This window comes from Dendrobates tinctorius, unplaced genomic scaffold (genome assembly GCF_039654945.1).
Source record: "Dendrobates tinctorius isolate UK_male_01 unplaced genomic scaffold, ASM3965494v1 ptg000095l, whole genome shotgun sequence".
Taxonomy (NCBI): Eukaryota; Metazoa; Chordata; class Amphibia; order Anura; family Dendrobatidae; genus Dendrobates; species Dendrobates tinctorius.
In genome coordinates, this window is record NW_027361763.1 from 23,135,490 (window position 1) to 23,149,619 (window position 14,130).

The 14,130-nt window shown below is 45.7% G+C and overlaps 1 protein-coding gene across 1 annotated transcript in view; it reads right to left on the reverse strand.

Moving 5' to 3' along the window:
* Window positions 1-6,757, reverse strand: part of LOC141098824 (vomeronasal type-2 receptor 26-like) — a 150,369-nt gene extending 143,612 nt beyond the window's left edge. The window contains exon 1 of the mRNA XM_073586797.1: window positions 6,627-6,757. Within this exon, the coding sequence (XP_073442898.1) occupies window positions 6,627-6,757 (131 nt within the window). The remainder of the gene's footprint in view (window positions 1-6,626) is intronic.
* Window positions 6,758-14,130: the final 7,373 nt, after the last annotated feature.

Consider the following 14,130-nt stretch of genomic DNA (forward strand, 5'->3'; position numbering starts at 1 on the left):
TGTGAGCTGCATATGGTGGAAGTAGCGGTGGACAGGGTGGACTGAGAGAGGGTTGATGATGGTGATAGAGTTGGTGTTCTTTCTGATGGCCTAGATTCAGTATTTCGTTGATATAACAGTGGGATTCCCTGACTGCTGTGGCCTTGCAACGACACCTCAACATTTGCTGCTGTGCTAACTGGTGGGCTTACAGTGGGGGAAACAATGTAGCGTTGCTGACTACCTTCTTTGTGATCAGTTGCACATGTGGCACTTGAGGTTTGGTGTTGTGTCCACGCTTGCAAGTGCATGGTGGTTAAATATCTAAGCATGCAACTGGTATTCAAATTTTTCAGATTTTTCCCTCGGCTAAAGGTCTTTGCGCACTTCTTACAGATAACCTTGGCCTGATCATGAGGATTTTGTTCAAAAAAGTGCCACAACGCACTCTTCCTACTTTGGCAGACATTTTGCGGCCTAGCACGCTGTGATCTTTTGACCCTCTGGACAAGCTGTCCAGCAACTCTTTTGATTTTTGGAACCTGTCTTTGGAGTGCTCCGGGCCTGCCAGATAACAGCTGTTGCGATGTCGATGTCTGCTGTGGATGCTCCTCATCTGAGCTATTGGAAGCAGCACCCTCTTCCCCCAATGGATGCCAATCTGGGTCAACAACTGGGTCATCCATCACCTCCTCTTCAATGTCATGTGCACCTTCCTCTGTGTCACCGTGTATGGTGGTATAGTGTGCGGGAAGGGGCACCTGAGTCTCATCAGGGTCAGAATCTGGCTCTGTACACTGCGAGGACAATGTAGTGCTCTGAGTGAATGTACCAGCAGAATCATCTATCAGCGGCTGTGCATCAGTGCACTCCATGTCAGATTCATCTTGGCCTGGGTAATTCACCATTTCACTTGATAATCCAGGCATGGTATGTGAAAACAGCTCCATGGAGTAATCAGTAGTATGGCCTGCGTCATCCTTCAATCTTGGTTGGGGTGAAGGACACAAGGAAAGGTGTGGTTCATGAACATGAGCCTCCAATGATGACTCAGTGCTTTTACTTTTTACAACTTCAGAAGAGGAGGCGATAGAGCTGGAGGCTGAGTCAGCAATGTAAGACAAAACTTTTTCCTGATGCTCTGGCTTTAAAAGCGATTTGCCAACTCCTAGAAAACTAAGCCTTCGAAGCCTTATGGAGCCAGACGATGACACAGGCTCAACACCTCCTGCATTCGGTCCTATTTTGCTCTTGCCACTACCATCAGATTCACCACCAACACCATCATTACCAGCTGCCAACCCCCGCCCAATTCCACGGCCTCTTCCACCAGCCTTCCTCATTTTTTGCAGAAATGTAGACAAAATCCAACAAACTATATAGTAATGTAAAACAAGGTACAAGGTGTCTATAGGACAGGGGAGATTTTGAATTTCTGCACACACTTGTGGACACTGGACACTTTTGGATTGTGTGAGGCCCACTGAATATCAGAGCGCTATGTCACAGGCTCGATGGCACAGGTGTGAAAAAAGTGACTACAGGATAAGGGAGATTTTGAATTTCTGCACACACTAGTGGACACTGGACACTTTTGGATTGTGTGAGGCCCACTGAATATCAGAGCGCTATGTCACAGGCTCGATGGCACAGGTGTGAAAAAAGTGACTTGAGGATCACAGAGATTTTGAATTTCTGCACACACTAGTGGACACTGGACAATTTTGGATTATGTGAGGCCCATTGAATATCAGAGCGCTATGTCACAGGCTCGATGGCACAGGTGTGAAAAAAGTGACTACAGGATAAGGGAGATTTTGAATTTCTGCACACACTAGTGGACACTGGACACTTTTGGATTGTGTGAGGCCCACTGAATATCAGAGCGCTATGTCACAGGCTCGATGGCACAGGTGTGAAAAAAGTGACTAGAGGATAAGGGAGATTTTGAATTTCTGCACACACTAGTGGACACTGGACACTTTTGGATTGTGTGAGTCCCACTGAATATCAGAGCGCTATGTCACAGGCTCGATGGCACAGGTGTGAAAAAAGTGACTACAGGCGAATAAGTCTCCTTACCTTGACAAGCCACAGCTGGCATGTCACTCTCCGCAAGGAGAAACCTTACTTCTTAGACCCTAGTCCAGAGCCTCTCACCTTGCCAAATCAGATCTCATACTTTGCACTGACGAGAGCCAACAGCTCGAAACACCGTGTCTGCAAATTGAGATTCTGATTTGGCTTGTATCCTAAGTCATACTACAAGACTCGTTAAAGGGTTGATTGTGACTTGTAGGATCGCTACTACCAATAGGTGGCGCTGTAGAGTAAAAGTCCTCTTTCTTTCTGAAGAGGCAATTTGCATATTATTTTCCCAGAGGAGCATTGCACGGCGAATAAGTCTCCTTACCTTGACAAGCCACAGCTGGCATGTCACTCTCCGCAAGGAGAAACCTTACTTCTTAGACCCTAGTCCAGAGCCTCTCACCTTGCCAAATCAGATCTCATACTTTGCACTGACGAGAGCCAACAGCTCGAAACACCGTGTCTGCAAATTGAGATTCTGATTTGGCTTGTATCCTAAGTCATACTACAAGACTCGTTAAAGGGTTGATTGTGACTTGTAGGATCGCTACTACCAATAGGTGGTGCTGTAGAGTAAAAGTCCTCTTTCTTTCTGAAGAGGCAATTTGCATATTATTTTCCCAGAGGAGCATTGCACGGCGAATAAGTCTCCTTACCTTGACAAGCCACAGCTGGCATGTCACTCTCCGCAAGGAGAAACCTTACTTCTTAGACCCTAGTCCAGAGACTCTCACCTTGCCAAATCAGATCTCATACTTTGCACTGACGAGAGCCAACAGCTCGAAACACCGTGTCTGCAAATTGAGATTCTGATTTGGCTTGTATCCTAAGTCATAGTACAAGACTCGTTAAAGGGTTGATTGTGACTTGTAGGATCGCTACTACCAATAGGTGGCGCTGTAGAGTAAAAGTCCTCTTTCTTTCTGAAGAGGCAATTTGCATATTATTTTCCCAGAGGAGCATTGCACGGCGAATAAGTCTCCTTACCTTGACAAGCCACAGCTGGCATGTCACTCTCCGCAAGGAGAAACCTTACTTCTTAGACCCTAGTCCAGAGCCTCTCACCTTGCCAAATCAGATCTCATACTTTGCACTGACGAGAGCCAACAGCTCGAAACACCGTGTCTGCAAATTGAGATTCTGATTTGGCTTGTATTCTAAGTCATACTACAAGACTCGTTAAAGGGTTGATTGTGACTTGTAGGATCGCTACTACCAATAGGTGGCGCTGTAGAGTAAAAGTCCTCTTTCTTTCTGAAGAGGCAATTTGCATATTATTTTCCCAGAGGAGCATTGCACGGCGAATAAGTCTCCTTACCTTGACAAGCCACAGCTGGCATGTCACTCTCCGCAAGGAGAAACCTTACTTCTTAGACCCTAGTACAGGATAAGGGAGATTTTGAATTTCTGCACACACTAGTGGTCACTGGGCACTTTTGGATTGTGTGAGGCCCACTGAATATCAGAGCGCTATGTCACAGGCTCGATGGCACAGGTGTGAAAAAAGCGACTACAGGATAAGGGAGATTTTGAATTTCTGCACACACTAGTGGACACTGGACACTTTTGGATTGTGTGAGGCCCACTGAATATCAGAGCGCTATGTCACAAGCTCGATGGCACAGGTGTGAAAAAAGTGACTACAGGATAAGGGAGATTTTGAATTTCTGCACACACTAGTGGACACTGGACACTTTTGGATTGTGTGAGGCCCACTGAATATCAGAGCGCTATGTCACAGGCTCGATGGCACAGGTGTGAAAAAAGTGACTAGAGGATAAGGGAGATTTTGAATTTCTGCACACACTAGTGGACACTGGACACTTTTGGATTGTGTGAGGCCCACTGAATATCAGAGCGCTATGTCACAGGCTCGATGGCACAGGTGTGAAAAAAGTGACTACAGGATCACAGAGATTTTGAATTTCTGCACACTCTAGTGGACACTGGACACTTTTGGATTGTGTGAGGCCCACTGAATATCAGAGCGCTATGTCACAGGCTCGATGGCACAGGTGTGAAAAAAGTGACTACAGGATAACTGAGTTTGAATTTCTGCACACACTAGTGGACACTGGACACTTTTGGATTGTGTGAGGCCCACTGAATATCAGAGCGCTATGTCACAGGCAGAAATTGGCTAGTGTATCACAAACTACAAGGTGTATGTAGAATTGGGCAGAATAGGAATCTCCCTAGAGTGTAGGTCTGTAAGAACGGAACAAGTCCTCCACTTATCCTTCCACAGTGACACACAGATAGCTTCACTGTGGCCGTGATAACAGCCGTTACACGGTACTGAGAGGAGCGTGCACGTACACGGCTGTCCGGTGTACTTAAAATTGTCAAGCTCCGTGTTTTTTAAGTATATGGACTGACACACGCTGTCTCTCTATAGTTTTGAATGTGATCAAACAGCAAATATATTTAACTGTTTGAAAGCTAGACAAAACTAGTAGGTGCAGGTCTGTAAGAACGGAACATGTCCTCGACTTATTCTCACAGAGTGACACACAGATAGCTTCACTGTGGCCGTGACAACAGCCGTTACACGGTACTGAGAGGAGCGTGCACGTACACGGCTGTCCAGTGTACGTAAAATTGTCAAGCTCCGTGTTTTTTAAGTATACGGACTGACACACGCTGTCTCTCTATAGTTTTGAATGTGATCAAACAGCAAATATATTTAACTGTTTGAAAGCTAGACAAAACTAGTAGGTGCAGGTCTGTAAGAACGGAACATGTCCTCGACTTATTCTCACAGAGTGACACACAGATAGCTTCACTGTGGCTGTGATAACAGCCGTTACACGGTACTGTGTGAGGAGCGTACACCGCTGTATGGTGTGAAAAAATGCACGCTCAGTACCTCAGCAGGACAAAAAAAAAAATTGGGATTGCTTTTAAAAAAGCAGTTTGCAGAGCAGTGGGTAAACAGCAATGCAGCTGTCAGGAAGCCTTAGAAGGCAGCCTAACAACCAACACCGCTGATCCACCACAATATAGCATCCCCTTGCACTGCACACACAGTGACTGGTGTGTTGTACAGGCAAAATCGCTAGCAGCAGAAGCAGTTTTTTTTTCTTCTTCCCTGCCTAACGCTCTCCCTACAGAATCAGCAGCAGCAACCTCTCCCTATGCTAAGATCGGCAGAAGTAAGATGGCGGTCGGCGTGCACGCCCTTTTATAACCCCTGTGACGCCCACCAAAGCAAGCCAATCACTTGCATGCCCTTCTGAAAGATGGTGGTGACCCCTGCCTATGTCATCACGTTGCCCACAGTGTCCGTGGATCCTGATGGGCTGAAAAAGAGCGCAAAACAAACTTTTGAAACGCGACTTTGGCGCGTTAGTCGCCGACCTCGTGGCCGACCTCATCCTAGGGTCGGGTTTCGTTTCATGAAACCCGACTTTGCCAAAAGTCGGCGACTTTTGGAATTTTTCGACCCGTTTCGCTCAACTCTACACATACACACTCTCACACACACAAACAGCACCTCTCACCTCTCTGTGCACTCTGCCGCAGCATCACCATTGCCTTCCTCTCTCTGGCACAGTAGGCCACTGAATGATTACATTATGCTGCAGTGCTACTGTCTGTGTGTGAGGCAGCGTGGGCAGGAAGCAGGACAGAACGCTGCAGCTGTGCTCCACTGCTATTTTCTCTTGTAGGCAGCAGAGCTGGGATCTCTCCCTGCCTGCCACACATGAAGGGAAATCTGGCCAGGGGCCAAAGTGCCCTCATTATTAGCCACTCTGCAGGGCCCCCCTCCACCTCCGGGCCCCAATGCAGCCGCACAGGCTGCAGATGCAGTGTGTCCACCCATGTGCAGTGCCATGCTACAATTAGTACTGTGGGTGAATTGAGGCTACTTTCCTGGTGTCTGCCCCTAATTTGATGTGCTTTGGCAGCATTTGTGGCTATTATAAGGTGTTGTGCATGCGTTTATTTTTGCCTCCCATTGACCTGAATGGCTTTCGGTTATGTTGGGCAAATATCTGACAAATTAATTGGAGAATATTGCAAATTTGCCGATCGCAATTCGAACCGAACATTGAAATATTCGCTTATTTCTACTCTGGAGTAAAGGAAATAACGCTGCCAGCTACAATAAATTTCTGAGTCCAGATCAAAGTAAAAAACATGACTAGGTCAATGAGTGCAAGGAAAAATGCAGCAGCATGCTCTTAATATATAAGGCAATAAACCCTTACTAGATGCTTGTCATACACTATTCCTACTGTGACACCTCATGGATTGCAGTTAAGAGCAATGCACCTAGAACAGGGGAAGAGGCAGTGATGTCACCCACAGACACTGTTTCTGGATTCTGACTTTCAAACCCAACTGGTCGAGTGCTTTGCTGTCCTGCGCCTGAGCATGCTGGTGGTGGTCAGGCTGGTAGTTGTGCTGCCCCTGCTGATGCTGGCATGGCAAATACTTCAAATGGCCTTTTTTGGGTTATATGGACTGTCTTTAAAAAGAGCCAGACTTGGTAACACCTAAGCCTTGTATTGGCAATTTCACCCATGTTGGTGGTCTTGGGAACAGTTGCACACCTTATATCTCTGGTCACCCCATTGCCTCTTCCTGACTGTTCCGGTGCTGTGGATCCATCCTCCTGAAAGCTGCTGTCCTTACTCTGCAGGTCACCTTCCCAGATAGGGTAAGTGACTTCATCGTCCACCATCTCGTCTTGCACTTCCACACCCTGGACCTCCTCCTGACTTGCTGATGTAACCAAACTACTTGTTGGCAATTGTGTCTCATAATCATTTACCTCTTGCAACAGTAATTGCTTTTTCCTTCTGTAGCCTTCTTGTGAGCATGTCTGCTTAAATATTTGAGTATCATTACCTGTGATCTCCTCATCTCTTGCTTGAAGTGGTCAGGGAGAGGGGCCAGAATCTAGAAATGGAAATGTGAACAGCTCTTTGGAATGTCCAATTGTGGGATAACTTGTCTCCGCGCACTCTTCATAGTGGTAGGAAGGAGGATTAGGGTGAGGATGATGTGATCCAGAATCACAGCTACATAGACTAGACCATGAGGAAGACAGGGTGATGCTGGGAATGTAACTGGAAGCATTATCTGCTATCCATCCAACATCCTTTTCACATTGGTCAGGTTTCAAGAGTGGTGTTCCGCATCCCCTTACAAAGTGGGACAGGAAGCTAGATCAACTTGATGAGTGTGCATATTGTGCTCTCGCGGCAGGCAGTTTCACCTTGCCCACAGCCTCAGCATCTGCGCTCACCAACAGCATCACATCCACTTCCCCATCCCTCCCCATGTGGCTTGCCCATTTTAAATTATGCATGATATATCCCTGTGGAGAAAATGTTGCATTATTACAATGGCATGGGTATTGGCCCACCTTAGATGAACTTAATAGACTGCAGTATCAAAACTAGAAAGCTATTTATAACCAAATTATTTTTTTGTGTTTTGTGGCCCAACTACAGCACAAAAAATGCTGGATAAAATTACACTGTTGATGGAAATTGCAGTATTACAATGGCAGGAAAATTGGCACAAGTCAAATGGACTTATTAGACAGCACAATACAATGATATTTCTAACTAAACTTTTTTTGAGGCCCAAATGTAGCATGAAAAATGCTGCATTAAATTACGCTGCTCAAAAAATTGCAGTATTACAATGCCAGCAAAATTTGCCCAATTCAGATGAATGAATAAGACTACAATTTCAATAAAGCAATGCAATTTGTAGCCAAACAATGTTTTTGGTGTTTTGAGGCACAGCTCTAGCACAATAAATGCCAAATAAAATTTCACTGAAAAATGTCACTGAAAAAAATTTCACTGAAAAAAATTGCAGTATTCGTATTGCAGGAAATTTGCATACCTCAGATGGACTAATCACACTGCAGGTGTAATATATTGAGATCTAACCAAGTCTGACTGTATGCTTTTGAGGCACATTTGCCACAGTAAAAATGATACATAAACGGTGAAGGTGGGCTCAATGATGAAGCCCTCATCTAATGGCGGAGATGCGACATGAGCTGTAGTAGAACGGTGCATATCGCAAAGAAGTTAACTGAAATGAGCTCATTAACACTCACTAAACTCGATTTTTTTCCCTGTGAGGCTCCTCTTGGTACATTCATGCTTGTGAGTAGCATCTGGAATGTTTTTCTGAAGCATCCAACAGTAGTCTGACATCGTTGTAATGCTCCATTTTCCCTGGTATCTTCTTTCCATCTCTTTAATATCCTGGTGCAATCATTCACCTTGCTCTTCAATAACAGCGCCCAACTTTTCAGGAAAGTAGTTTATAGGATTGGCGGAATGCACCAAATAAGAAATAATAGTCAGGTGCATTCGCAACCCATGGTCCACCGTTCGGTGATGGAAAAACCGCAGCTAGCACAAAGGCAGAGCAAAGCTGCGAGAAAACACTTTAAGCACACTGAGTTAAATTTCCCTTCGTGTGCACAGAGCGCAAAGTAACAAGTTCTGTTACACCACAGAGTGGTACTATGAAGCAAAGCAAAAGATAATACCCTGTTAGACTGCACAGGAGTATAGAAAAATACTAATTGGGGTCCCTATAACTTAACCCCCCCAGGAATACTAAGCTGGTGACCCTGCTTTGACACATGGTCTACTTTAGCACACTCACCTGAGGACGCCCGGTGCAGATGCTAAGTTCAAGCAGGATTTCGTTTCTGTTGCTGTAGCTGCATGATTTGCAGCTGCTGGACAGGTTGAATACATGTGAGGAATGCCTGTTTGTTAGGAAATCCCCACATGTATTCAGGCTGTCTAGCAGCCGCAAATCATGTAGCTATAGCGACAGAAACTAAATCTCTGAGCATGCCAAATACCCTGAGATTACACGAGCATGCTTGGGAAATCTCGAGTAACAAGTATACTCGCTCATCACTAGTCACTATGGTTCTTTTGCTCTCGCTATAGAAATCTCATAACGGAAAGCTTTTTTCTTAACCTTGAACCAATTTTGGAGGTCCTCAGCACCTCATTTGCACACTTTATCAGGTGCCCAATCCTTATCTTGATCGCCAAGTTTTAAGGGCCCGTTACACATAGCGACATCGCTAGCAATATCGCTATAACGTCACTGGTTTTGTGATGTTATAGCGATATTGCTAGCGATATCGCTATGTCTGATACCTCCGACCGGCTCCCCCGCTGTCCATCGCTGATCGCGCGAGAACGTCCTGGGCCATTTCTCGTCAGCCACTTCCTGCTGGGCTTCCTGTGGCGCCGACAAGCAAAGCGTGGACGCGGGAGGGTGGACGTCAGGATCGCCGCATCTGACAGGTAAGTAGCGACCCCCGACCCTGCTATGTCGCTGGTGAGATCTGCCTGTTTGGCAGCTCACTAGCAACCACTTGGCAATGCACCAGCGATCCATATCGTTGTCGGGATCGCTGGTGCATCGCTAAGTGTAACAGTACCCTTAGTCTGACTTATGCAAAGTATACTTTATTCACAAAGTCTGTAATCTCAGCTGTTGATTCAACATTGTTTATTCACCACAAATGAAACAGAAATGGCCATGCAAATGAATACACTTTCGCAAAGCCAACAGCCAATCATACAGTTACTATTGATGTTAATGGGGAAGGAAAATAAGCTGCCTACCAAAGTCTGCAGAAGAACCTATAGGTTTGTGGCAAGTCCTGACGTTTAGGATTTTTTCAATATTTTTTTCCGCTATCAAAACACCAAAATACATGGAAATCATATGAAGATAATCAAATTGGTTTTTAGTCACTGACCTGTGTTATAAATCCACTCATCTTTAATTCTTACTTGATAGATTTTATTTGCACCTTACACTGTACTCTATATCACTTCACATGATGAGCAATGAAATGCCACAGTTGAACAACAAAGTGGAAATGGAGATACAATTAAATTTGGTAAATTAAATTCAAACATTTTTACTAAATATCTCACTTTTCCAAATTGTAGTTTTATTTCCTGTAACACTATGCAGTACAAGAGTTCCTGCTGACATCGGGGAAGGAGGAGGTGTGTAGATGGATTAACACGGAGTGGGCTCACTGATAGGTTGCAGGCAAGAAATGATGGGAAATCTAATATATAAAGCTCAAGCGTGTGTATGTGTGTGTGTGTGTGTGTGTGTATGTATGTGTGTATGTCCGGGATAGGCATCCGCACCGTCGCAGCTACAGCCACAAAATTTGGCACAGTCACACGTCTGGACCCCGAGAGCATCCTAAGCTATGTTGTGAGGTGAAATTTTAACCCCGCGCGTTCCAATTCACCAAACAATTTTGCCCCTATCTACATACTGGGGGAAAAAGTGTGTGCGTGTCAAGCCCCGCCCCTCATTGTGATGTCACAATGCCCCTATTTGCATACTGGGGAAGCAGTGTGTGTGTGCCAAGCCCCGCCCCTCATTATGATGTCACAATGGTTGCCATGGCTACGCTGATGTCATCATAGGTTGCAAGCCCCGCCGCTTATTATGATGTCATAATGGTTGACTATGGGATGGCGGATATGTATGATGGGTATATGGGCATGGGACTATGGGATGGAGGATGTGTGATGGGTATATGGGCACGGGACTATGGGATGGAGGATATGTATGATGGGTATATGGGCACTGGACTATGGGATGAGGATATATATGATGGGTATATGGGCACGGGACTATGGGATGGAGGATGTGTGATGGGTATATGGGCACGGGACTATGGGATGGAGGATATATATGATGGGTATATGGGCACGGGACTATGGGATGAGGATATATATGATGGGTATATGAGCACGGGACTATGGGATGGAGGATGTGTGATGGGTATATGGGCATGGGACTATGGGATGGCGGATATGTATATGGGCACGGGACTATGGGATGGAGGATATGTATGATGGGTATATGGGCACGGGACTATGGGATGGAGGATATGTATGATGGGTATATGGGCATGGGACTATGGGATGGAGGATATGTATGATGGGTATATGGGCACGGGACTATGGGATGGAGGATATGTATGATGGGTATATGGGCACAGGACTATGGGATGGAGGATGTGTGATGGGTATATGGGCACGGGACTATGGGATGGAGGATAATTATAATTTGCTATAACTAACCAGAGTTAGTTACTATGCCCGGGCAGTGCCAGGCTCTTCAGCTAGTGTATTTATAAAGGAGCATATGATTCTAAGGAAAAAGTGATAGAAGTCACATAAAAGCAGATGCTAAGTCGCAGGGAGTAAAGCAAAAGAGCAACAACAACAAAAAAACAAGAAGAAGAACCATAGTAGAAAAAAGTATATGGGGTTCTTAAGGTCCTTTTATCCTTAAGCACTTATATCAAAACCAGTAACTAAGTTCACGTAGTAGATATCCTCTTTAAAGGGAATCTGTCAGCAGTATTGTGCTGAGCAACCTGCAGACAGTTTCAGGTTGGCATCGTTATCTTGATTAAAATGATATCTAGTGATGAAATCCGTCTTGTGGTTATTGTTTAACCCTTATTTTCAGTTTTGAGCTAATGATATGCTCGTGCTCTGGGGCAGCCTGTTAGGGGGGTCTTCATGTGGTGCTCTGATTGGGTATATTCATCAGTACCATGATCACATGTGTAATGTTTGGTTCATGCTTTTATATAATGCTATAAATAAATTCATCAGAAAAATAGTGTTTGAAAATGGAAATGCGATCGCTGATAGCTGCTGGAGGAGGAATTTTTTTTTCTCTTGTAAGATGGTGCCGCCAGCACCTGCGCAGAAGCAGCTATCAGATCGCGGCCTGGCTGCAGGTAATTTTTTTTCAATATATACAGTATATATACAATATTCATTATGTATGCTAGGGGGAAGATTACTGAGGGATCAGAGACCTGTCAGAAGTCATACTGATAACTATCTAAGCAGAACACCACATGAAGACCCCACCACAGGTCGCTCCGGAGCACAAGCCTATCATTAACTTAAAACTGAAAATAAAGATAAAGCAACAACCACAAGAAGGATTTCATCACCAGGTATCATTGTAATCAATATAACGGCATCGACCTGACAGTGTCTGTAGGTTACTGTGCACAATCCTGCTGACAGGTTCCCTTTAGTGACCATTAGTATTGTAGCATTAAGGCCTCTTTCACACATCCGGTTTTCAGCATCAGGCGCGATGCGGCGAAAAGTGTAAAAACCGGATCCGGCGCCGGTTGCCACCGGATCCGGTTTTTCCCCCATTCAGTTTCATTATTGCCGCATCGCGCCTGATGCCTATGCGGCGTATCCGGTTTTTGCCTGATCCGGCAAAAACAGCCTGTCCGGCGTCTGGAAAAAACGTTCCATGTAACGTTTTTTTGCAGCGCCGGACCGGCTTTTTCCACAGCGCATGCCCAGACTCTGTGAATGTTAACCCCACAAGTGCCCGGCGAGAGAGAGAGAGATCTCTCTCTGTCACCCGGACACTTGTGAGAGATCTCTCTCGCCGGGCACTTGTGGGGTTAACACTCACAGTGTCTGGGTGAGAGAGAGAGATCTCTCTGTGGGGTTAACCCCACAAGTGCCCGGCAAGAGAGAGAGATTCTCTTGCCTGGACACTAATGTTAACCCCCCATGTCTCTCTCTCTCTCCACCCCCCTCCCCTCTCCTCCCCTCCCCTCTCCTCCCCTCCCCTCTCCTATCCTCTCCTCCCCTCACCTCCCTTTCAGCAGCTGTCTCATTGGCTGCCTCTGTCCTGCGGCTCCTTTAATAATGTCCGAGCCGTATCATCTCGCCGCACACACATCCGGTGTCACGGCTGCAGGCCGGATCCGGCGGCCCGGCTTTTCGCCGCACGCCGCCGGACCCCACACACCGGATGTGTGAAAGTAGCCTAATACAGTCATTAAAAACATAACACTGGCAGTTAAAATGAAGGATACTAAGAAACTGAAATTGATACAAAGCGACTTAAAGGGGAAAATTAAGAATTTCCATGAGGCGTTCTGAATTAAATTAGAAAATAACCTGTCACACAACAATTCCAAGGAAGTGTGGTCAAGCATGAAGTAGTTAACTGGGTTTAAGGCTAGGTCAGAGCGTGGGGAAGTGGATTTACCCATGACTAATGAAATGAACGAGTTCTTCAACAGATTTACCAACACATGTTCTGCTTCATCAGGAATGAGGGATAGAGCTGTGGAACGATCGGCAGCATTGACTTTGGGTGATGAACTTTCTGCTTTCACCGTCTCCCCAAGTCATGAGAGGAAACAGTTTCGTAAATCAGTCATTGGCAAAGCAGCTGGGCCTGATGGCCTCAGTCCACGTGTCATAAAAGTGTGTGCAAACCAACTGTGTAATGTCTTTCAGCTCCTGTTTAAAAGGAGCCTACAATCTCAGAGAATACCAGTGCTGTTGAAGACCACCTGCCTGGTGCCGATTCCCAAGACCACCTTTCCAACTTCCCTACACGACTATCGTCCAGTGGCCTAAACATTGCATGCTATGATGTCATTGGTGAGAATAGTACTTGCCTACTTGTGCCTGAGGGTGAGGGCCTACACTGACCGCCTGCAGTTTGCGTACCAGCAGAGATTGGAGGTGGATGATGCTATAGTGCCTCTGCTACATACAATACATTCATTCTTGGATAATGATGGCTCTGCAGTGCGCGCCATGTTCTTTGACTTCTCTAGTGCCTTCAATACCTTACAGCCGCTCTTATTATGAAATAAGTTGACTGATGGCAGTGGATGAGGGGATGGTGAACTGGATAAGCGACTACCTGACGGATAGGCCGCAGTTTGTAAGGATGGGGGAGGTGGTATCTGGCAGTGTACGGAGCAGTGTGCTGTTGCCCTTCCTCTTCACATTGTATACAGCCGACTTTCAGTATAAATCCGATTTCTGTCACCTCCAAAATTCTCAGATGACTCAGTGATCATAGGGGGTGTTGTGGGGGACCGGGGTGAGGAGGAATATAGAAGGGTGGTTTCTGACTTTATAGATTGGTGCCAGACTAACTGTCTAGAACTAAATGTTAAGAAAACCAAGGAGATGGTGGTGAGTTATAGGAGGAAAAAGGATG